Source organism: Diplotaxodon limnothrissa, linkage group LG13, assembly GCF_057381915.1.
Source record: "Diplotaxodon limnothrissa isolate DT_005_m linkage group LG13, D_limnothrissa_male_GT1.1, whole genome shotgun sequence".
Classification (NCBI taxonomy): domain Eukaryota; kingdom Metazoa; phylum Chordata; class Actinopteri; order Cichliformes; family Cichlidae; genus Diplotaxodon; species Diplotaxodon limnothrissa.
Window position 1 is genome coordinate 14,478,076 of NC_140608.1, and position 24,433 is coordinate 14,502,508.

At 41.5% G+C, this 24,433-nt stretch overlaps 2 protein-coding genes across 6 annotated transcripts; both read left to right on the forward strand.

The window, feature by feature from the left end:
- The first annotated feature begins 1,120 nt into the window (after positions 1-1,120).
- Positions 1,121-13,421, forward strand: oga (O-GlcNAcase). 4 transcript variants are annotated; one of them, XM_085369930.1, is made up of 19 exons: positions 1,121-1,627; positions 2,061-2,112; positions 2,205-2,302; positions 2,428-2,558; positions 2,656-2,827; positions 2,925-3,023; positions 3,125-3,409; positions 5,127-5,285; positions 5,393-5,583; positions 5,816-6,091; positions 6,180-6,383; positions 6,862-7,036; positions 8,474-8,527; positions 9,924-10,009; positions 11,125-11,229; positions 12,025-12,116; positions 12,197-12,389; positions 12,486-12,645; positions 12,925-13,421. In XM_085369930.1, exons 1-19 carry the CDS (start codon positions 1,462-1,464, stop codon positions 13,059-13,061), a joined length of 2,835 nt encoding a protein of 944 aa, XP_085226056.1. In that variant the 5' UTR covers positions 1,121-1,461; the 3' UTR covers positions 13,062-13,421. The 4 variants fall into 4 exon arrangements, with proteins under 4 accessions (XP_085226056.1, XP_085226057.1, XP_085226058.1 ...); XM_085369931.1 differs by having other exon boundaries at positions 5,816-6,076; XM_085369932.1 differs by lacking the exon at positions 8,474-8,527.
- Positions 13,422-16,863: 3,442 nt separating this feature from the next.
- On the forward strand, positions 16,864-23,465 carry npm3 (nucleophosmin/nucleoplasmin, 3). Of its 2 annotated transcripts, XM_085369298.1 has the most exons (6): positions 16,864-17,009; positions 17,212-17,297; positions 17,409-17,528; positions 17,603-17,696; positions 19,313-19,422; positions 23,260-23,465. In XM_085369298.1, exons 1-5 carry the CDS (start codon positions 16,937-16,939, stop codon positions 19,420-19,422), a joined length of 483 nt encoding a protein of 160 aa, XP_085225424.1. In that variant the 5' UTR covers positions 16,864-16,936; the 3' UTR covers positions 23,260-23,465. The 2 variants fall into 2 exon arrangements, with proteins under 2 accessions (XP_085225424.1, XP_085225423.1); XM_085369297.1 differs by lacking the exon at positions 23,260-23,465 and having other exon boundaries at positions 19,313-20,165.
- The last annotated feature ends 968 nt before the right edge of the window (positions 23,466-24,433 follow it).

A 24,433-nucleotide genomic window follows, 5' to 3' on the forward strand; every position in this document is an offset into this window, starting at 1 on the left:
TACATCCACCTGTTTGACCACTGCCCTCAGGGAGATGCTACAGGTCCAGCCAAACCAGGACTAACACACTGTTCCAGTTTTTTTCCACAAGCCATCAGCTGTACTGAACACGCACATCAGCACCTCTCACACATAAACACCACCACACAACACAAGTGCAATACCTCAAAGCAACCTTGCACATCTGTATAAAGCTTTAATATGTGTATAGTTGGCATTTTTAGATTTGTTTATTGTTAGCTACTTGTTTGTTTTATTGCTATTTATTATAAATGCTGATAGGAGAGGGATCTTGATATAACAGCTACCCACTATTTTAATCATTTGTTATATTCCTTTTGATACTCTTTTTTTTTTTTTTACTCTTTATGCAATTCTTTCATTAACTTTTCTTGGCTAGCATCAATGACTGTGTAAAAAACATGTACAAATCTATTCAGGGCCATTGAATTTATTTTTTTGTCCTGACTAGTTGACCTAATCTTTGGACTCACCCCCTGGATATTGTGAAAACTCGCAACCCTGTTTTGTAGTCATTGTAGTAAAGCGCGCTGTGTACTGTGGAAAAGTATAACTGGATTATCTTGACGATTTGGAACAAAGCATGCGCATTTTGCTGACACAGATCATAAACAGATGAGCAGCACCTCCCCTCTGTTTGAAAGTGGTGTTGGAGCTTAGCTGCATTCCTAATATGGGCTGGAATTTAAAGATATTACACAGCCGGCGAGATGTTCAACGCAGTCGACCAACAGAGCGAATAATTGCCACCCTCTTGTGTATTTGATAAATACGTGCACACTTTGTATCCCCGCTCATTGATAAATGAGAGAGATTGATGATGATGTGGGTAATCACGCATAAACCAATCTGTTATTTAGCTTCATTATTGCTACATATCTGACTACTATTAAGTGTATTGAGTAAAAAAAACGGATGTCGTTATAATTTTGATGTACATTTTGCCCACAACTGGTTACAAAGGAGGCTAATCCTATCATGCCGTGAACTGAGGTGTAGGCTATATCTTTAACTGTGTAAAATCTTTGCGGTGTTTTGTCACGTACATCTAGTTGTGACTGGTTTGAACTGGTTTCGTGAGCATGCGCACTTGGTGTAAACAGGAAGAAACGACGTAAAGTAGGTCAAATCCACCCATAAAGAAGAGAAAATGCACGGACAGCCACGAGCGAGTGTTTGGTTTTTGTTTACATATTAGCCAAACTAAATGATGATTTGTATCACCTGATAGTAATTTATATCACAGCTTGTAAAACCAGTCAGGGTCTTCGTTTCGAAAACTCGATAGATTCCTTGCGTTAGCTAACATTAGGCTCAGAGTGACGCGGTTTATTTCCACCAGGTTTGCCTGGCAGCATTCGCCTGCTGACCTACATTTGAAAATATTCCCTGGGTTCGTCGCAAATTTCGTGACTTTTGTATCGAGCGAAACGTCGAAAAATGGTTCAAAAAGAAAATACGTTAGAGACTCCTCAAGTGGATGGTGAGCCGAGCCCCAGCCCAGTCTCCGGAGAGCCTTGTGCAGAGGTCCCTGGCCCGGTGGAAGAGACTGTGATCGGAGTCGAAACGACGGGCCTCAGAAAATTTATAAGCGGAGTCGTGGAAGGTAATGTTGGAGAAAGATTATGTATGTAGTTTGGTATCGTCACATATATAAATAAATAATAAATTTGTATCTTAAAATGCAAATATGCTGGTTAATAAAAAAAATTACCCTTTAAAATTTCATAGGCTTACGTGTATATACAACACGATCTAGTTAATCGCATACAATCAGAAGCTAGGCGTCGAAATGCTGCAGTAATTCCGCTGTCTGTCTGTACATGATGAACACAGTGCTACACTTCATGAATTTAAAAGGGACGTCTTTATTTGGGCACATTCCTGAGTAATTCAGAAGATCAGTATTAAGCAGATTCAAGCACGTCGGCACCAAGGGGCAAACTGTCGAAGCGACTAAGCAGCTCGCTGTGCATGCAGGAAACGCACATTAGGACTGCAGGGTGCGTGGAAACTGAATGTCGTGCTTTCTAACGCAGGCTTTTATGGGCGGCCATGGACAATGGAACAGAGGAAAGAGCTGTTCAGGAGGTACTGTGGATCATTTAAGACTGCATGTTGACAGCATTATAGCAGGGTAACTCGGATTGTTTTAATGAGTCTGAAAAAAATGATTTTCACAGGCAGCAGAAATGGGGACTGAATACATACCTTTACGCACCCAAAGATGACTGCAAACACAGAATGTTCTGGAGGGAGCTGTATTCAGTGGAGGAAGCAGGTGATTACCAAGAATGTCGTTGGGGAGACGGGGGAATGATTGTATGATACTTTTAAAGTGAGCCAATTGCATATTAATTATAAATGCACAATAATTTACACTTTTGTCTTTCTCCTGTCTCCTAGAGCAACTCATGACTTTAATCGGTGCTGCTAATGAGCATGGGATAGAGTTCATCTATGCCATTTCCCCTGGATTAGATATTACCTTCTCCAACCAAAAAGAGGTTTCTGCACTCAAGAGGAAACTTGATCAGGTATTGCAGCATTTTTATGAAGAACACATTGAAATCCTTCTTGATGGATATCTACAGCAGTTTTCTGTATTTTACTATGTCATTTCTTCCCTTTCAGGTTTCACACTTTGGCTGCAAGTCCTTTGCCTTACTTTTTGATGATATTGACCACAACATGTGCCCTGCTGATAAAGAAGTGTTCAGTTCTTTTGCACACGCTCAGGTTTCTATCACCAATGAAATCTACCAATATCTTGGCGAGCCTGAAACCTTCCTCTTCTGTCCCACAGGTAACTTGTTTTCCTTGTTTTTTGTACCTGCCTTATTTGCTCATTTTGTGTGTGTTTGCGCTACTTGCTCACTTATTTTTCTCACCGTCAAATTCAGAGTACTGTGGAACATTTTGCTACCCAAGTGTCCCTCAGTCCCCTTACCTCCACACAGTAGGGGAGAAGCTCCTGCCTGACATTGATGTGCTATGGACAGGCAAGTCTAACAGTTTTCCTTGAAATTGCAAACCTATTCATACATGTCTATGTTGAAGACTTAAAAAGAATAATTATTTGGATATGTTGACTTTTCTGTAGGCCCCAAAGTGGTTTCCAAAGACATCACAGTGGAGTCTATTGAAGAGGTGTCAAAAATCCTGAGAAGAGCCCCAGTAATCTGGGACAATATTCATGCCAATGATTATGACCAGAAGAGACTTTTCTTGGGTCCCTACAAGGGCCGCTCCACAGAGCTCATCCCCAGACTGAAGGGAGTCCTCACCAATCCAAACTGCGAGTTTGAATCCAACTTTGTAGCAATCCACACTTTGGCCACCTGGTACAAGTCTAATATGAACGGTGTGCGCAAGGATGTGGTCATGAGTAAGCAACAGAGATTTTCTTTTGTTTGTTTAGTTATTCTGCAAATTTCAAAGCATACCACAGACAGAAAAGATCCAGCTTGAAATGAGTGGGTAAAATGTACTTCATTAAGCAATAAGGAAGGAGGGGAAAAATGAAGATCAGTATCAAATAATTTTATCAAAACTAGGGCTGGGCGATATGACCCAAAATTCATATCTCGATATTTTTTAGCTGGATGGCGATATAAGATATATATCGGTTTTTTTTTTTTTGTTTTTTGTTTTTTTTTTTAAGCCATAAAGTAAGAACAAAAAGAGAGTTCTTAGTCAAAGCTGTGTCCCAGATGTCACACAGGCACTTTTATTAACATACAGCACAGATGTACATGAAAAATTACTCAAAATTAAATTATGAGAATTCGTTAAATAATAATGCTCCATAAATAAAAGAAAACAAGGTTGTTTTTGTGCTAAACAAAGAGCTCACAATTGTGCAGTCAAAATGTAAACTAAAAGACGCTGAGCGTAATAACAAAGACAGATTTCACAGCTGCTCTGTTCCCAAGTTTTACTGTGTGACTGATAGCCTGGAGTTTGAAATCCGCTTCATAACCACCTCTCTTACAGGTGCCATTTATGGTCCTTATACACACACAATACGGTAATATTACGTTGATGCACAGTACGTATCACTCCGCGAAGCTCCTCGGTAGCCGTAATACGCCGACAATCTATCAAGCGGTGCAGCTCCGTAGCTTACCAAAGTCGTACTCAAACATTTTTGACAGATTGCTGAGCGCCGTGTACCACATAAAATCGGTTCGCGGCCATCAAGCACAACCAGAATTCATACATAAGGCGCGCTATCAACTTTTGAGAGAATGAAAGGATTTTAGGGTTAGCGCTGTTAGCTCGTTAGCATGTTTAGCTCGTTAGCACGTTGACGCCGTCCAGCCCCACGCATGGGGCGATGCGCAGTAACTCGTTAACGGAGATTTGCCGTGTCCGTCTTGTCGCTGCCTGCACGTGAAGCGATGGGGGAGGAGGGGGAGTTGTCTTCAGTGAAGGCGAGGCGGAGTAACGTTGCGTAGAGACAAAAGTGGACGAAAGAGAGGCAAACTTGCGGCTCCACAACTATAATTATAACGTAACATAGACTATATCGATATAAAGGATATTGTCACATCTTATATCTCGTATAAAAATATATCGATGTTTTAAAAACTCGATATATCGCCCAGCTCTAATCAAAACCCTTTATGCCTTTGAGGCAAAGGGGTAATTTAACAAAAATAAAACACACAGGGTTTTGAAAATTTGGGTGGGGGTGTACTTATAGTTAGCTGGGGAAATGTAACACCCGATGTAAGGTTTATCGAAACTAGGAAAACATTTCCGCAGTCTGGTTTTAATATACTATACATCTATTTAAGCTAAGTAATGCTTATACAAGCGCACATGGAGTGAAAAGAATCCTGAGCATTGGATTTCTTAAACGCCTTTCATTAAGTTTAGGCCTCAGCTCCTCATATCAAAGTCTGAAGTCATGGGTAGGTACACAATCTTTAGTTACAAGGATTTTAAAGTTTCCAAAAGTGTCATTATCAATATAATGCTTATTTTGTGTTGATGCAGTATACTCTCAGTATGAAGTTACTGTCATCTTGCACTGAAATCCAGATTATTAATGGATGTACTTCTCTGTTTTTTCTCTCCCCACCTTGCCCCTTTACCAGCTGATGGTGAGGACAGCACCGTTTCTATCCAGATTAAGTTGGAGAATGAAGGCAGTGATGAAGAACTTGAGACAGACATGCTCTATAGCCCACAACTTGCTCTAAAACTGGCTCTCACAGAATGGCTTGGGGAGTTTGGTGTGCCTCACCAATACAACAGTAAGTTTAATCTCCATTAATTTTTTTTTTTGTTAATAGAGTTTTTAGCAGCATCACCTGAAATGCCTAAAAACCATACCGTATGCACTGACACTCTGTTCTCACAGGCCGGCAGGTGCCTCAGAGTGGTGCCAAAGGCACGGGCATAGATGTGTCATCCATGACTGCTCCCTCTCTTTGCTCCTCAACAACGGTCACAACTGTGTTCCAGCAGCCCATCATGTCTCCAGCAATGCCTGCTCTGTGCCTGGATCCAATCTCACTTCCTTTGGCAAAAAGACCTCAGGAGGAAGAGGAGGTGGAGTTTGCATTATGACACAGTTGTAGCACTTGTGTGACCTTAACTCAATTGCTAAAAGTACTTGTTTTCTGTTCATGCAGCTCATCACCCAGTAAAATAACCATTGGGTCATTGATTAAAGGGCTAATAATGAAAGTAATTGTCCTCTCTTTATAGTCTGGTACAATCCAGACAGAGGATTGTACCAGACTATCTACAGGTACTTTAACTTTTTACTGGGCATGTGCAGGTGGAGGTGGAAAAGAAGGATTCAGATGAGGAGCCCATGGAGATGGTGGTTGAGAAGCAAGATGAGGCAGAGCCAGAAGCCGAAGTCGACCCAGAAGAGAAGCATGCAGGTCCTATTTTAGCTGACAAGATGGCCGAGGACCTCAAACCTATGGATACAGACAAAGAGAGTCTGGCAGAGTCCAAATCTCCTGAGGAGTCAATTCAAGAGGACTCTGGTAATGATATCGCCCCTATGCAGACAGATGATCAGCTCAAACAGGTGCTGCAAACATTAGTGAGTCATTTCTCCTTTATATCTGCATTTGAAGGCAAAAACCAAATTAAAATGCTTGCAAAGTCTCATTGCTGATTTGGGTCCACAGGAAGTGTTTGTACCAGGGCCCAACGAAAAGGCACTGTTCACAGCAGAGCCTCTTACCCTGGAGGACCTGTGCTTGCTGGCAGAGCTCTTTTATCTGCCTTACGAACATGGACCCAAGGCCATGCAAATGTTAAAGGAGTTCAACTGGCTAAGAGCCAACAGCAGCGTCGTTAGTGTCAACTGCAAGAGGAGAGAATCTGAAAAGGTGGGTGATTTTACTGAAACACGCACATGGAGTGTGTTCAGAGAAGGAGGTCCATTAGATGGCTAGTCTGTTATCAACTACCGGTAACCATGCTGTTCATGGTGCAGAAAACAAAATGGTGGCTGTGTAGTACCCATACTGCCCATTGGGTGGTGTGGTTATGACGGCAAATGGTGTGCTTGGACTACAGTTTAGTGCTGTGCTTTTTGTGTAAACTATGGCTTCCCTTTCTATGCAGCTTGTTTTGCTTTTAGTTACATATTCACACGTCACAGTGGAAAAGTACAGTTGTAAATAATTTCAACACTCATGGCCTATTGGGACACTTGTATATGATATGTCATAAGTGACATGAGTGGGGTTTTTTTTTGTTTTTTTGGGGGGGGGGGGTTTCTTCCTGCTACCACAACTCTTAAGTGGTTTAATGCTTGCGTTTTCCACCAGTATTTATCTTTTTCAAACATTGTGTTGAACACAGGTGACCGAATGGCAGTCACGGGCAGAAAAGTTTGAGGAGATGTGCTGCTCAGTCATCCAGATGTTCACACGGCTATCTAATACAGCTAACCGCACCATCCTGTATGACCTCTACTCTTACCTCTGGGACATCAAGAGCATCATTTCTATGGTCAAGTCTTTTGTCCAGTGGCTCGGTATGTATAAAGGGAACCACGGGGTCCTTATTCTTAGAGAGCAGTAGTTTAGCGTAGAGTCCATTCAAGTGTTGTAATCCTTTACCATTCTCAGGAACACAGTTGCATACAAATTACTAAAGCACATCATTTAAAAAATAAATAAATAAAAAATGAAAGAACAAACAGTGTAATGATGGCTCATTTAGCTGCATGGTTTCCATTCTAGACCTGGACTATGTTATTTTTAAGAATGATATGAGACAACAATCTGAATAACAGTAATATTTCTAATCTTCTGCATCAGTTAATGTAGGATTAGTTTTTGGCAAATATCCCCAGCTGAAATTGGTAGCAGGTTATTTGATTAGTTTAGAAATGGGTTAGGTCAAATGCATCACATTTAAATGGATATAAATCTATTAATTGCGCTTTAATTTGTTGATTTTTTTTCTTCTTTTTTCTAATCTGACTGAATGCTGCTTGCACTGCTGCTGTGCTCCCTTTTTATTCCACAACAATTTGCTCCATGTTTGTCTAAACTGAGTATCTGTGGAGAAAATGTCCCAGCAGGGTTACTGCTGCTTGCTGTGTATCCAGTAACATCACTGCTGCGTTCCCACACAGACACTTGCTTCCATTTCTCCGTCTGTGGGGATGGGCACAGGGGAAATCCCAACCCCCCTCCCTTCCTCCATGCCCTAGCGCGCACGCGAGCTTGGAGAGCAAGTTGACTGACTCACTGTGGAAGGCCATTCTGGTGCATAAACAAGGAATCAGAAATATCTAAATTGTCCTTAATATGAATCGCATGCATATATTACAAGAAGGTTGTTGGATTTTTAAGCTACTGAATCATGTGCTCACTCTGTATCAGAGGAGAATGCATCACATTGTAAAAGAGGATATTCTTTCTTTCCCTCCCACTTTCATCTCTCTCTTAAATTAGTCTTTCAGGTGATGTCCTGTGATACAGCATGAGTGACATGGAGTCTTCTCATGACATCTCCATCTTTTCATGGAGTGTTTGTTTGTTAGTCTGAAGCACCAGCATGGCCTGTAGGTTACTCCCTGTAACCCAGTTTCATTCACAGGTTTCTGTCCTGTCTGGCTATATGGTAAAGCTGAGGTCTCTGGCCCACAGTACACAGCAGGCAGCATACCCACACTGGCAAATCCACATTAAAAGTCCACACTGCCGGCTTGATGCTTCAGTAAATGGTCTTAAACGCTCAAGCCTCACCAAAGAAGTTAAAGCCCCATAAATATAGTTACCTGCATGAAGTTCCCAAATATTGACTTCTGCTTTTGCTATCAGCATTCATTTCATCAGTCCCCATATTTTCCCCCCTAGTGGAAGCTGTGCAGCCGGCACTTAGTCACAACCTCCCTGGTTATTGCACTGAGAACACTTACTAATAACTATTTTCTACTGTTTTCTCCCTTCACTATGTACAGATGGAAGAATCCACAGTACAAGTTTCTACTGCTATTGGATCGACAGTGGCCGATGTATGCATATGCAGGCGTTGTCTCTTATGTTCATGTATCAAATTGATCTTTGTAGTTTTATTTTAAAGCTAAAAATTTAAAAGTAAAGGAAAGATTTGGAGGAAAGCAAGCTGCCCTCTGGATGAAGTCACATTTTGCGCAGCGATTTTAAAGTCTGAATACTAAGTGTTAACTCCCAAATTTCTCTTTGGCAGCATCTCTCTAACTTGTTTTTTTGTTTCTGTCAGTAGGCCTGTAGAATTGGCTCAGACCAGCCAGATGCACTCACTCAAGGGACCTTACACTTGGTTTTATTTATATTTAATATGTAATATTTGAGTGGACTCACCCTAAAAAAAAAAGGGGGGGGGGGTGGGGGGGCAGAAAGACAAAAGAACAAATGTTCCATGTTATTCTGCATAAATGTCACAGTGCTGGATCGGTGCCGTTGCACTACATAATCGGCTAGTCTTTTGCGGTACCCTTTGTGGTTTTTAATCTGGATATCCAGGTTCCCAGTTCCTTCCTGTGGCTGCATCTGTATGCTGTGTTGTCAGTTCATCAAAGGAATGTTTTAGGTATCAGGGAGAGATTTACATGTAAAGCACTGTTAGGTGTCCTGCACGCGCGCTGCATTTGTCTGGTCACATGACAGGGCTTCTTGTCAACCAGGGGTTGGTTTTTATTAGCAACTTGAATCAGAAGCTTGCTCATTTGTCTTTATATTGATTGGGTTTTAATAATAAGCTGAGAGGTCCTTTAAGTCTGGAAATGCTGATCATGCTGCCTCTCGTCTTCCTGGTTTTTAATGACTTGTGCTACCCCCCCCCCCCCCCCCCCCCCCCCCCCGTCATGTGACAAGGCAGATAAAATGAGAATGTGACTTCACACAAGGTGCTAATATCAGTGGGGTGACGGCAGCTAAAGCTTACTTTGGTAGCCCATAGACGGATTTTATTTTTTTTATCTCCCCCCCCCCCCTCTGTATTGGTCATGAAGTCTGTCAGCTTCTCAAATGAGAATTACCCTCCTGAAACACTGAAAATGAAAGACCTGCATCAAATAACTTGCCACGTGGACACCATGTCACATGGAGCTTTTGGGTAACGTTTTGCATTTACAAAGGTGCAGAGCAGTTTTTTTGTAAAAGTAATGTGCATCTTGCACCAGATTCCTTCTAGCATATATAAGCTTTAGATGCTTGAGCCCCATTTGATTGTAAAATATATTCTCTACATATAATTCCAAATTGGGTCCTTTTTTTTTTAATGTTTTAATGATTAAAAAAAATAAAAATTCATAAATATTTTGCTATTAGATATATGACCCCCTTCATTCTCATCTCCCCACTCCCTTCATCTGTATCAGAGAGCCCCATCCTGTGGTAACAATGTCCGCTTGGCTCTGCTCCTAACAGGGTGTCGTAGTCAGTCCTCAGCACAGTTCCTTAGAGGAGACCAAGAGCCATGGGCCTTTAGGGGAGGTCTAGCAGGAGAGTTCCAGGTATCTAATGCACCGAATTTACAGCAATCAAATGGAAAAAAAAAAAAAAGAGAGAGAGAGGAAAAAAGAGTGCTGTGAGCAAAGGCGACGATGGTATTATGTGCATAGGTATGAAGGGGTTTGGTCTGTCAAAGGTGAGCTGATTGCAGTGAGTTATGCTCACGACATCCAGGCTCCATCCCCTCCACTTGATCTCCAAATATGTTTGTGCCCTGGCATTACTTTGGGATATTGGCAATATCTGTGAGGGGAGTGGGTGACCTGAATTCCATGCTGGGAGGGGAAAAAGACAAACAAACTTAAAGCCAGTGTTTGGCGTGGCATCTTCTGATTGTGTTGCTGCTTCTGATCAATTTTGGTTTCTTTCAGCAACTGCTGAAGGAGATGCTGCTTTTCCCTGGCGCATGCAGCGCAAGCGAGTATGGTTAGGTTTTATTTTCATGACATATCATTTCTTTGCAGGAAAGCACAGCGCTCAAAGCCAGCCCTTTGCGAGCGCACGCGCAAGCATCGCAGCGCCAGCGAGAACGCAAGCATGTACGCGATGAGAGAATTCCATGATTAAACACATCAGTCCAGTCTAAAGTGGTGTTTCCAGCCCAGACTCCCAATGGCAACCAAAATGCTGTTGAGTGACTCAGTTGGCAATCATTTAATTCCCCGTTTTGGTTTTTTGTTGCTTGGAGTTCTCTCGGTCTTTCTGCGCTAGCATCATTATTTTTCTCAACAGGAGGGTCCTGCGCAGCGAAGTATTGCGATGCCTTACAAAAGGGAAAGGAGCATCTCCTTCAGCCAGTAAAACCTTAGTCAGACCAAAACGCGAGCCTTTTTTTTCTTTTTGTTATGTTTGCAAATGTCTGTTTGTAGTTGGTGCTGTGTTTCTTTAGCGAAAATGAGAAAGAAGTGAGGTTTGCTCTTGTTGTCCACTGTCAGGTCAACAAGGAACAACAGTTTATATACTCAAGTTGTCTTCAGACTCCAAAGCACTTTTCTGTCTTTAGTTCCTTTTGGGTTGATAGTGGTTCAACTTGGCAAACACACAGTGAGGCAGTCAGCCAGACTAGCACGACACCTTTTCCCTGTGAAACTGACCCTCCTTATTTTGATATCCACAGCGATTGTTGCCAATAGATGGGGCAAACGATCTTTTCTACCAACCTCCACCTTCATTGCCATCCTCAAAAATCTATACCATAAGGCCGTACTTTCCCAAAGATGAGGTGAGATACTTGTTGTTTTTGTTTCTTTTGTTTTTTTTTTTAGTTAAGCCACACTCCTGTAGTCCTTTTTATAACAGTTGTCAAGCACGGCAAAATTGTCTTGTTTTGAAGGAATTTCTTTAGCTTTGGCACGTTTACTTGTTAATTGATTAGGTTTGCTCATTAAATGTCACAAAACAGTTTGTCACCAGACCTCAGATATTTGTATAAGTATCCTGTCGTCTTCCCCTCATTTCACATAAGTGACAAAATGATGAAGCTGCAACATGTCTGTCTTGGACATCCACATGTTTTGTATGAAACTGATTTACTTCTGGAAAATCCCTTCTAACTAATATGTGACCATATTTTGTATTTCGTCACTTATTTAGTTCCTCTGAGTCTTTATTACATTATCTAGCAAAAAAAAACCCCACCCTATAAGCAGTTTTTGCCAGGCCTTCAGCACTTTTTCAAATTTTGATGACCATGAAGCTGCGTGTTGCCGACATGCGTTGAACACATTAAAACAAATGAAACAAAAAATGAGACTGTAACATTGCATTCACAGGGGATGTTTAAATTTAAAAATAAAATAAAAAAATGTGGGATTTATTATAAATAATGGATTTTTGTCTTTATATTGATTGTAGTGAAAAGCTACAAGTCTGGACCAATATTAATGTAAACTGCAAGCTGAGTAATTCGCAGAATCCATATAACTTATGAGTCACTTATTCAAGTAGAGTTAAAGTTGCTAAACTTGGTGTGAACGCAACGGTTTCATTAACAGCTGTTATCGGTCTCATTATGCAGACTGCAGTCTATAAAATATGTAAAGAGATGTACTGTGAAGGCACGGAGGATGTACCATTCTCTGATGACGATCCTGACCTCATAGGAGACAGGTAAGAAAAGGCACATGCATTTGTTTGCAGTCCACACATTTCCCCATTCCCCTTATTAAGGCTTTAATCTGTGTTCACAGGTTAGTAGGAGGTCTCCTGACACTCAGTTCGGACTATGGGTTTGTGTTGGAGGATGATGAAGGGATCTGTGGTTATGCTCTCGGCACCGTAGATGTTAAACCCTTTATCAAGAAATGCAAGTTGAGCTGGATTCCCTTCATGCAAGAGAAATACCACAAACCTGACTGTGATAAGGACCTCACAGAGGCTGAGGTATGCTTATAATCCATTTCTTTCTATCGTAATATTGAGCGTTATGATTGTGCGTCCTTTTATTAAGATTACTAAAGCACTCTTTCATTATTGTAGAAGATGATACTGAGTTTCCATGAAGAGGAGGAGGGTCTGCCGGACTCTTTCCTCTCCAACTTTCCCTCTCTCATCAAGGTTGACGTTCACGCCAAAGTCACTGACCCCAGTGTGGCCAAAAGCATGATGGGCTGTCTGTTATCTTCTCTTAAGGCCAACGGTAGGTAGCAGCCAATCATGTCTTTAGCCCCCTGCCTCATAACCACTCCATAGAAGTATTGATTCATTAAGTTTATTTTTCAAGTTTTAGTAAAGTGGAAAACAAAGGTTCACTTATCTACATGTAATGTGTGCATGAGGCCAAAGTCCAAAACGACAAGATTAGAAGCCTAGATGACTGTTTTTTATCATAAAGGCTTCTTTACCCCTTTTAGATTTACTGTAAATAAACCAAGGGTAGTGAACTTTGGTTCTCTTTTCTGTGTCCTTTCTCTCTCAGGATCCCACGGCTCGTTCTGTAAGGTTCGACAGACTGATAAGCGAATGTTGGACTTCTATAGTAAGCTGGGATGCTTTGAAGTGGCCAAAATGGAGGGCTTTCCTAAAGACGTCATCATTATGGGCCGTAGCCTTTGAAGAAACATCCTGCAACAATGACGGACAGAGCGAGTTGACATAGTTTAAACGTGTTTGCTACCTTCATGAGAAAACTTTCATGGTGATTTTTATATCACGTTACCAATCTGGGCTCTTTTTAGGATTTGTGTGGAAGCACAGCGGATGCCTGTGGCCCCCCCCCAGATGTTTTGGCTCTACTGGATTCAGCACGTCGAAGGCCAAGGAGTGATCTGTAATCTCTTTCACTCAGTAACACATAAGTGGAACCCCTTCTCTGATCCCACTATTCCTTCCTAGGAGGAAGGAAGAGATGACTCCTTGAGACCTTCTTAACCCACCTCCCCCCCCCTTTTCTTTTTTTTTTTTTTTTAAAATCCAGTGGCCATTACATGAATTTTACCCGCATGCCTGAAATCGGCGTCTGTATCTGAAGGCTGAGCTGTGAAATGAGGGTAGCACGCATCTAGTGTCGTAACTACCGCTACATCCTGCTTTCCCAGATGTGACATGGAGAAATGGTATAGTCGTTGGCTTAGGTGAAACATCTTTATGCAGGATGTGAAGTGCTGTTTGAGAGTTTGCCTTTCGTTTTCACATCGTGGTATTTTCGGTCGCTCCACCACATACTTGGAGATGGATGCCTTTTTAGGTAGTGTGTTTCTGACAAAATTGATCTGAAGCACTGTGTGTGTGTGTGTACACATGAAGGGTGAACAGTTGTAGCTTTTTAAGGTTTTGCCAAGCCCTGAATTAAATTGTTGCCACAGGCCAACAAAGCAAACGTCAAAGAGGTCCTTTTGAATTTCTGTTCTAGTAGTAGACATTTGGAAAGCAATAAAAGCTTTCATGTGTTCATTAACATGTTTTTCAGCCATTGCCTTTTTGTTCCTTGCCTTATCATTTTAGCTTATAATTTCAAACACAGCTAGAGATGGCACGTTGACCTTGTTGTTTTTCAAATTCCAGAGATGTAGCCTCACACTCACAGTAAAGCGTCTTGGTTTTTGCTCTACCAGATCCATAACGCAAGCACAGAAACCCTTCAGTAAACTAAGCTGACTAAAAAGCTGATATTGTACCATTTTTAGTTAAGTTAAATTCTATGTTTATCTAATATTGTTGAAATGTTTGTCTTTCTAACTTTGCGTAGTTAAAATGTCAAATTTACCACAGTTTGTTTCGTTCCTGTTTGAAAGCACGAATGTTTAAATCGACACTTCCTGAGAGTAGTACACCACGGGACCAAAATGTGTTAGGCTTTTTGCGTTGCTTTGTTTTTTTGTTTTGTTGTTTTCTTTTTGGTTGAAATGATGAAGAATCCGAAATCTTCTGTTCCTCCACTAATATGAAACTGCTCATTTCACCAGACCTGACGGGCAAATTCACTCATGTCATCCCTTAATGCTTTGTTTCAGCGTTGCATACCAGTACATGTATTTTCAGCTGCGTTTCAGCGAGGCGCTCTTGGGATCACTGAGGTTGTTGAATCCTGTCACCAAATGTGAAAATGGCAATGGTTTCAACACTGTTTAGTTCAGTTGACGTGGTTTGGAGCCGAAATTCATACCCTTCCTCCCTCACAAGCTCTTCATTGAATGTGTTTTTAAGTCAAAGCTATAATTTGCTTTTATGAATTTTTTTTTTTTTCTTTTAAAAAGCACTGTCACTCATAGGAGTGTTTAACCGGTTAACTGAGGATCTGTGGTTGTTACTCAGTAGCTGCCTGCCAATGTGATGTTTTGAAACTGTGCATTCATAATGTGCATGAGTTGTAATGGATTTGTTGTGGCAGATGCTGGGGGAAAAAAAAAAAAACTCATCTTCATGCTACATAGAGGAAGAAGCATGCCACTCAACCCTATGAATATAATACTGTTGTTCTCGGAGAGTCTGTAAACTCTGTCGATCATAAAGTGTTGTTTTGTTTTCTATATTGAAACTGATGCTGGTTTAGTTAATCTCTTGTCCTGTACAGCCGTTTTACCTGTCAGCCAGGTGTGAAACTCGCCCACGGGATCTGCTATCTGTCTGCTGAAACAGCAGTATAATTTTCACACTTGTCTTAAATGGTTCATTTTGCAGTTTGCTGATGCTTGAGCTTTCTCCTCTGCCAACTAGATTTGATTAATACTTGGCTGTGAAAGAGAAAGGGCTCCAGTGGTAGATTTTCAGTTAAGGGGTGGGGGGATCATTAAAGTGAGTTTTCCATTGTAAAGTTTGTATGTAAAGTATATAAAATGGAAAAACTAATAAACGATAAGTGACTGTTGCTTTGTCCTGTGCGCCACTATTTATCTAGAAATATTTTTTAATACCTGTCTGCAGTGAAAGATTTCATGTAAGGTTTTTAGAAGTAAAGGGAAAGTAATATCTTTACATAAAGGAATATTGACCTGTTCAGATGGGTCGAAGTGACCTTTGGTTTAATGTCCTTGTTAAAAGAATCTTTATTGCAAACAATTATGTAATAATCAACAGCCAGTGGTTAGGTACACCTGTTCAACTAGTCATTAAGGCAAATATCTAATCGGCCAATCACATGGCAGCAACTCAGTGCCTTTAGGCATGTAGACATGGTCAACATACCTGCTCAAAATCAAACCAAGCATCAGAATGGAGCTAAAAGGTGATTTATTTTTTTTTATTTTTTTTTTTATTTTTTTAAAGTACTTGAAATGTGCAATCTGTGATGCCAGACAGGCTGGACTGAGTATTCAGAAGCTGATTATCTACTGGGATTTTTCCCAAAGTAATTTCTAGGGTTTATAGAAAGTGGTTTTAAAAATCAAAATCAGTGAGTAGCAGTTTTGTTTTTTTTTTGTTTTTTTTAAACGTAGAAATGACTTGAGGTCAGAGGAGAATAGCCAGACTGCTTTTGAGCTGATATGAAAACAACCATAACCACTGATTTACAACCAGTGTGTGCACAAGAGCATCTCTGAACACTGAAGCAGATGGCTTACAGCAGCAGAAGACCATGCTGGGGTGCCACTCATGTCAAGTAAGGGCAGGAACCCAAGGCTGCAAGTTACATGAGATTGCCAGAACTGGAAAAAACGTTCTGGATTTCTGCTGCAACATTTGTAATGGTATGATCAGAATTTGGCGTTAAAAAGCTGAAAGCACGAGCTCATTCCTGCCTTGTATCAAAGATTCAGGCTCCTGGTGGTAATGGTGTGACGGGTGTTTTCTCTGCACACTTTGGGCCCCTTAGTACCAACTGAGCATCATTTAAACACCAGTCTGAGTATTGTTGCTGACCATGTCCATCCTTTTATGACCACAGTATGTCCATTTTTGATGTCTGCTTCCAACAGGATAACACTCAATGTCACAAAGCTCAAATCATCTCAAACTGGTATCTTGAACATGACACTGAGTTCACTGCACTTAAATGGCCTCCACAGTCACCAGATTTCAACAACAGAGCACCTCTGGGATGTGACGGAACATGAGATTCCCATCATGGATGTGCAGCAACTGTGTGGTGCTGTAATGTCAATATGGACAAAAGTCTCTGAGGAAGGTTTCCCCCTGGGTGAATCTATGTCACGAAGACAGCTCTGAAGGGACTAAGTTTAAGCAGATATTATTAGCATTAGCAGATAGTATTGTTCACCTGTAATATTCTATATTTCACTGTATTTTACATTAAGTTCAATAGTTTTTAAGTTTATTAGCCACCGCTGTGAATCAGCTCAGGTAAATGAGAAGTTCATCACGTGTTTTACTCAGGCAGCGGCAGCGCCTGATTTCTGTAAAAGGAGGCACGGGCGCGCACTGATGACGTATCAGGCACGCGTGTAGGCTGCGACGTGCTTGTTATTTATCGTGGAGAGCTCGTTAGACAGGAAAGCGCCAGCAGAATACTTAACTTTTACCGCTTCTGCAAAATGTCTTTCCACGACGATGAATCCTCGGACGTCGGACCGAGCGGTCAATCCAGGCTGGAGAGCTTCCTGTTCAGTAAGGGCCTGTTAAACAGTCTGTCAGAGATGTTCTGTAGGCGCACACGTGGGTTTCTGCTGTGATGTTCCTACAGAAATTTCTTCCTCCTTGTTTTACTGGGGATTTTGTTTTGGGTTGTTTTGTTTTTTGTTTTTTTGTTTTTGAGGGGGGGTTAATAAAATCCGTTGTCATTTAATTGCCGGTCTTACTGTTATTCCAGGTTGCGAGCTGTCCTCCAAAGTACCTTTCTACACTTTCCAAGGAGATGAGGAGGAGGACCTGGAGCACTTCCTTGAACTCAGAACAGTATGTACAGTTTTGTTACCATCATTGGGATTTACCAGCGGCACGAACACACCAGTCAGTCACACTTTAGTCTGTCCGCAACAGTGATGTTCGGTGTTGTGATTGCTGCAGGTTTGCTTGGGTAACGGTGCCAAGGAGGAGAGCAATGTGGTGGAGGTGACAGCCATGAACCACCAAGGAAAGACGATCTCGGTGCCCGTTGCCAACCTTCACATCAAGTGTCTCCCCATGGTGTGTAAACTGAGGCTGATGTGCCACACAGCTGAAGTTTGATCTGTCTTAACTTTGATGCTTTCTGTCGACAGGTGAGTCTGGGAGAGTTTGAGCTGAAAGCCCCAGTCACCATCCGACTCAAGGCCGGCACAGGGCCAGTTTCTGTCAGTGGGCTACACCTTATTGGTAATACTCTACTTTCTTTGTGCTTTAACACTTTAACACTGCCAGTACTGACATTCTAAGAAGCTCACTGACAATATCTCATCTGTTTTCAGCCCCTTCATTGTATTTATATCAAAATGATAGTAATCAGTGAATAATAGGAACTGATCCAGTGCAGGTACTCTGCTTTTCAAACTGAGTTGGCTGACCCAAATAAACATGCAGCAGGAATTTTGTATTTTTATTTGTAGCTGATTATAAAAAAATTGCTCTGCTTGACATTTAAGGAAGTTAATTAGAGTAATGCTTGGCTGTAGTTGATTGGTTGACTTATTGGTCTATATTAGGGATGGGCAACAGTTTTTCGCAGTGTGACGTAATAAATAAAGCAAAGAGCCAGACATTCAAACCTCTGAGTTCCAATATGTCACCCCTAACCCTGAATTACTCTAAACTGCATGAATTTTGGTAGGTATAACATGTAAGAATAATGTCCTTGTTTCAAAAATCAAGAGCTTTCTTCTAGAAAGTTTGGATAAAACAATCTGCTGAAATCCTGTGTCAGCTTTTAATTTTCTATATTTTAAGTGAAGGCGTTGTAATTAATAACTGGGGGGAAATGATTTGCACACAAGTGAAAGCAGTGCCGAACAACATCTATAAATATGGATCCTCATTCTTATTTATTTGCTGGGAGGCAGGGCTTGTTTAGTTTGCCTAAAACTCTTCCCCCCACGAAGATGTTTAACAATTCCTCCGTAACTTTAACAAAGAGTTTTGACCTCTCAGCATGTATCGCTATCGTCATTTGAAGACTGTAACAGTAGTTTCCCTTTTTTTTTGTGTGTGTGTAGCTACATAATCAGAGACGACCCTCACTAACTTCTGATGCAAACCCATTCATTTTGTTTTATAAGCAGCTCCAGCTTATTCATCGTACTTTTAAAAGAACGTTTACTCAAATTAAGTCCCCCTACCCCGAGACGTTCCCCCTCTCATACAAGAGCCTTCTTCAGTTCTACAAGCTGATTGGGAATCCCAGGTATTTAACCTCCACTGGGGTTATCACCTTGGAGGCGGTCCTGACACTTCTACGTGAACCTGAAAATCAAGCTTAGTTGCCTTCGGCTTAAGTGCTTAACACCTATGATATTTTGAAAAAGATCTTTTGTACCTCACAGCCTTTGAAAAACGACAGTCTAAAGCGGCGGCTTTGGGATCCAAACGCATTTAATTTTCAATACAGATGAATGCTATGAACGTCCTGTATAGTGAAACACCTGGAGTAACCTTGGTGCTCCCTCACCCTGCTAGACAAAAGGTTAAATATGTCTCTGGGCAATAAAACTTTGTAAAAGAAATCTGCAACTTACACCTTACAATTTTATTTCTTCTGCTGTTTCAAGTTAGTGTGTGCGTGAGGGTCAACTGTGAGGGCACATTCAGTAAAGCGACCTTTCTGGCCCTTAAAGAGTTCACCATTTTCTATGTTTTTTTTTATTTTTATTCTTTTGTTCTTTTAATATGAAACAAAATAACAGAACATTTAAGGGCCAAGTCTCGCACACGCAGTCGAGATGGTGGTACCAGGATTCGGTGTAACACGGTGAGCTGACATTTTCTCCTGATCTTCTCAGCCACACAGGTCGAAGACTCCAATTTGTCTGAGGAAGAAGAGGAGGAGGAGGAAGAAGAAGAGGAAGAGCTGCCTGCTATCAAACCAGCAAAGAAGAAGCAGAAGCAATAGGTGGAGGGTTCACCGATGGTTTTGTTTTGTTTTTCTGAAATGGCTCACTCTCTGATGCATTTTAAGAAATAACACTTTTTTTGTACCAGACGGACACATTTTACAAAGTTCCCACTTCTTCCACACCAGCCGCGAGAACGCTGTGTGTGGTGGCAGCTAATGGTGCAGTCGGAGGAATCACGACTGGCTCTGATGTTCTCGCCTCTCCTCTGTTTCTCACTGCGAGCATTGCAGCAGTGTAACTCGCTTGTAGAAGAACTGTTTTGTTTTGTTTTGTTTTTTTTTTTGTTTTTTTTGCTACCCACAGTTTTATACTGTATATAATTCAGTCACCACTGAAGGTAGTGGAAGAGGTGTCTTTTTACCACCAGCGGATCCCGGTATTGTTTAAAAAGGCCGATCTGGTAAAAAAATAAATAAATAAAAACGTTGTCGTCCACTTATCAGACGGGAAAGAAAATGCGTTCCAGCTCAAACCGAGTGGTGCAGACGGATGATGATGTGCGCACGTCTTGATTCGTAGGAGTGTCATCCTGCCAGTTGTAATATCAGAATACTGTTTTTCTACGTGATGTTTCAATCCTAAATGTGAAGATTTGTACTTAAAGTCAGAACAAGAAAGCAATTTTGTCCAAATAAATGAGAAATCCCAGCACAATAAATAAAAGGACAGAAATCTCTGGAGACCTACCTTTGGCAGCGGTGACGGGCAGCAGTAGTAGTAGGATCGGTAACCATGAGACACAGACTGGACCACAGATGCTGACCACACTGAGAATCTTTAGGATGTGCTAGACAAGACTTTGAGCAGAGGTTCAGCTCTGAGCTAAATAAGAATATTTCAGATGGCTGTAGTTTCAGGAGCTTTAACAAAGACACTTGAGAAAAAACAAACAAACATCTTGATGCATACTCAATCATCCAGGTAAGTAAAGCTCCAAAAGTTGATTCTGTTAATCTGGACGTAGCGTTTTCAGTGGGAGAAACCGAAAAGAAGCAGTCGGCTGAGACTGAAGAAGTCACTTGGATGAGTGACAAAACATTTCTCCCACTGAAAACGCTACGTCCAGATTAACAGAATCAACTTTTGGAGCTTTACTTACCTGGATGATTGAGTATGCATCAAGATGTTTGTTTGTTTTTTCTCAAGTGTCTTTGTTAAAGCTCCTGAAACTACAGCCATCTGAAATATTCTTATTTAGCTCAGAGCTGAACCTCTGCTCAAAGTCTTGTCTAGCACATCCTAAAGATTCTCAGTGTGGTCAGCATCTGTGGTCCAGTCTGTGTCTCATGGTTACCGATCCTACTACTACTGCTGCCCGTCACCGCTGCCAAAGGTAGGTCTCCAGAGATTTCTGTCCTGGGCCATTCTTTCCAGCTGTAGCCCATCTTTTTTGCCGGCCCTCGAGGCCTGGAGTTCAACACCTGTGGCGTAAAGCATACCCTACCCAGCACCATCTTCTCTTCCTGATTTCCTACTGAGAGTTGACAGGTTCCTTTCCATAGTTTGGTGTTACTGATTGGGTCTGGCCAGCGAACGTGGAGAAACCTGAGACGGCTGTTGAGGAATGTCTGGATTTCTCTTTTTGAGGTTTTATTTGTCTTCCAGGTTTCAGCCCCGTAGAGCAGTACTGACTTTATAGCTGGAGTTGAACAGTTGGATCTTGGTAGTCAGGTTCAGCTCTCTCCAGGGGACTTCCACTAAGGATGATTGTGATGTAAAAGGCTGGATCAGCTTCCTGATCCAGCCTTTTACAATTTAAGCCTGATAAATCTCAACATTGTCATCTTGGAATATGCCCAATGCTGTCAGGAAAGAAAGAAAAAAGGTCAATCCCAAATATTCAGGCAGCGGAAGCTAGACCTCAAGTCTAATGGGAGGCTCTTATCTGCACTCTCCAGTAAAAAGAAACATGTTGGCATTTATTTTGCCGGACAGTGCATATTCAGTTCCAAAGTATATCTCTTTAACTGTAATAAAAGATTTTCAAAATGATCAGATCCAAAACTCAATTTGGCAGAAAGGAAGTAAAAGCAACAAACAAGCAGCAGAGAGATACAAAATAGAACCACAAGCAAAAAGACGGGTCCATAAAAATTCGTCCAACTGCAGTTAACTAGCCTGCGCAACAGTACTCGCCAGGTTGTCCATAAACCACCAACAATAGAGAGATCGGGGTGTTTGAAGGGTGAGAATGAAAATAGTGAGGACAGTAAAAGTTTTATGAAGGCAGATACAGTCAGCTTGCATCCTGAATTAGCTTCATATTATCTGCAAGAGTACTTTTGTGTAAAGGCACGATCTTTGCAGGGTAGCTGGAGCGAACTGTTGAACCTGCAGGTCAGAGCCACCTCACTCAACCTCACTGATGTCCATTGTGCTTAGAATGTATCTGAATATACAGCCTTTGAGAGCTTCCTCATCACACATAATGCACTTTTGAATGTGTTTCTTAAAATGCTTCACTGTATAAGAGTTTATCTGAATGATAACGGCCGTTTGCCAGTAAACCATTCAAAGTCCATTCAAAAGTTGTCAGTCAGCGTGCATAAAGATAAGACAAGAGGAAAAGGACATCATTGGTGAACCCGACTCAACTGTCAGCTGGACGTGCTTTGTTCACTTTATCAAGCCGAGCAGCACCTCTGAGGATGAAATATGAGTGCAAAAACCTGCACTCCCAATTTGGCCACTTGTATGTCTGTAGTTTTTTTTTTAATGTATTAAATACTCACAGACTTACTGGTTAAAATATCCAACTGAAACCACTTACAGCCTGGTATTTGCCACTGGATGTTACTTCGTTCCTATGATTTGTAATACCATGTGCCACATCATCAACACACCTATCTAGTTTTTCTAACTAGATGGGTGTGGTTCTTAAGAGCTTTAAACAGAAAAGGTACCTGGACTTAAGTATGTTTCACCTCTCATAAAAGAGGCGTCTTCAGTTCTAAGAACAAAAGGTGGAGAGTCCCAGGTAGCAGGTTTACCAGAGAAGCTCATGAGAATTTTCTCCAAGAATGACCCACCAATGCCCTTCAAATCCAGCCATATCTTTAGAAATAAACACTATATCCCGAGAAAAAAAACTCCCAAATACAAGCTAAATAAGACTGTATGCTGTGCAGTGCAGTGAGGAGTACTTGGATTGCTACACAGGAGAGACCAGACAGCCACCCCACAAACACATGGCTCATCATAGAAGCTCAGCTGTACACCTGCACTTAAAGCATAAAGGTCATCCATGTCCTCCTTTACTGTGAACGACCATCATTGAACAGTGGTGGTGTTTCAAGACACCAACTGTCAGCCGCCTACAACGCAGTCTTTGAGAACCCTTCCCACGCACTTCAAACCCGATTCAGACTTAGCCTCAGGTGACCTCAAAGGTCACATTATATAGTAGGGCAAGGTTCACAGTGGTTTCACACTTAACCCCAGTGATGGTAATCACCAACGCCTTTTTCCACACCTTGATTCATGTGATGACACACATGATCAACAGCAGGTCAACAACCACCTCCAAAGGGGACAACCCCCACTAAGGGTTAAATACCTGAGACTCTCCATCTTTTGTTTTTAGAATTGAAGAAGCCTCTTGGATGAGAGGTGAAATGTCTTCACACACTTAAAGAAGTCCGTTTGCCTTCTTTTTTCAAGCCTTTAAGACTACCATGAACTGGAGAACCTACACAGCCATGCATACCGAGTGGTTACTTGCAAAATACATAAACTGCTGTCCAAAGTTTTGCCAACTTATTTTTTTTTATAGTGAGTTGGAAATTGTAAAATCCTTTTAAACACAGACATCTATACTGATCATCTCTTCACAGTGATGGGCAGCAGTCCCACAGAAGAAAAGCTGAGGGAGCGATTGCTTACAAGCAGCACTGCCAGATGTCCGAAAAAGCCTAACACCACCACAAGCTATGCTGCCACTACGGTGACTTGAGAAATGGGCACCTGACCCCTTGACGGCAGCTTTCTGCTACCTGCAGACCAGTAAAGCCATCTTTTTCTCTAGTCTGTGAGGGGAAAAAACAACACATGCACTAACCCCACATGACGTTACATTACCTGCTCTGGATTTTGGATGAGTGTATGTGTCACACCTTTTGGGAAGATTCACCAGATTCCACACCACTACAGTTTAAAAACCTCGGTGATGCGTCACACAGCAAATCAGCGTGTAACAGTCTTCCAACTAGTTAATGTCACCTTCACTCGGAGCAGGTGGTGCTGCTTCTTATTTTCTGACTCATAAACCACATCCAACTGGTCGGTGCTGAGTGGGAGTTTTGTGAACCTTTGCAGCACTTTTATTGCTTATCAGGGTTTTATGGTCCAGCATCTGCGTGGGGCATTAAACGCTCACTTTCAAGTAGAGGTTACAGCTGTGTCCAGAGCAGCGCTTGGGTCTGTGACAATATACTGACTAACAAAGGGAGGCCAAATCTACTGCTGAAACCCTCCTTACCGTCACAGACATTTGAGGGACAGTGGAAGTATATCATCATTTTTTTTCACTGAAACACTTTCACAAGGGATCACCACACCCGTGTTGCCACACCAAGTAGCTCTGCATGTTTAGTTTGACAGATTTCTTTTTTATGCCAGATGCTCTTCCTGATGTAAATCCAGAGGATTTTCTGTCTCCTCCCAGGTAAATGTGTAAGCCACATGGTTGATTTGTGATTTTATTCATTGTTAGTCACCAGTGAGAGGAAAGTACCATGAAGTACAATGGAGAAAGCATCCAGCTTGATCTTTGCCAAAGCTTAGCTCACCATAGAAATGACTGATACTGAGTCACTAATTTCTTTCATTAGCTCATTGAAAGCTAACGAAACAGAAAGCTGCTGGTGGATGATGCTGGGCCTCACGGGTGGGGAAAAGAGGCACTGATACGTGTTGGGACTGAGCAGGTTAAATATGTAATTTGACTAAGTTTAATGAAAAGGATTTTTATAGGGCAAATTTAAAAAGAAAAAAGGACAAAAATGTTAT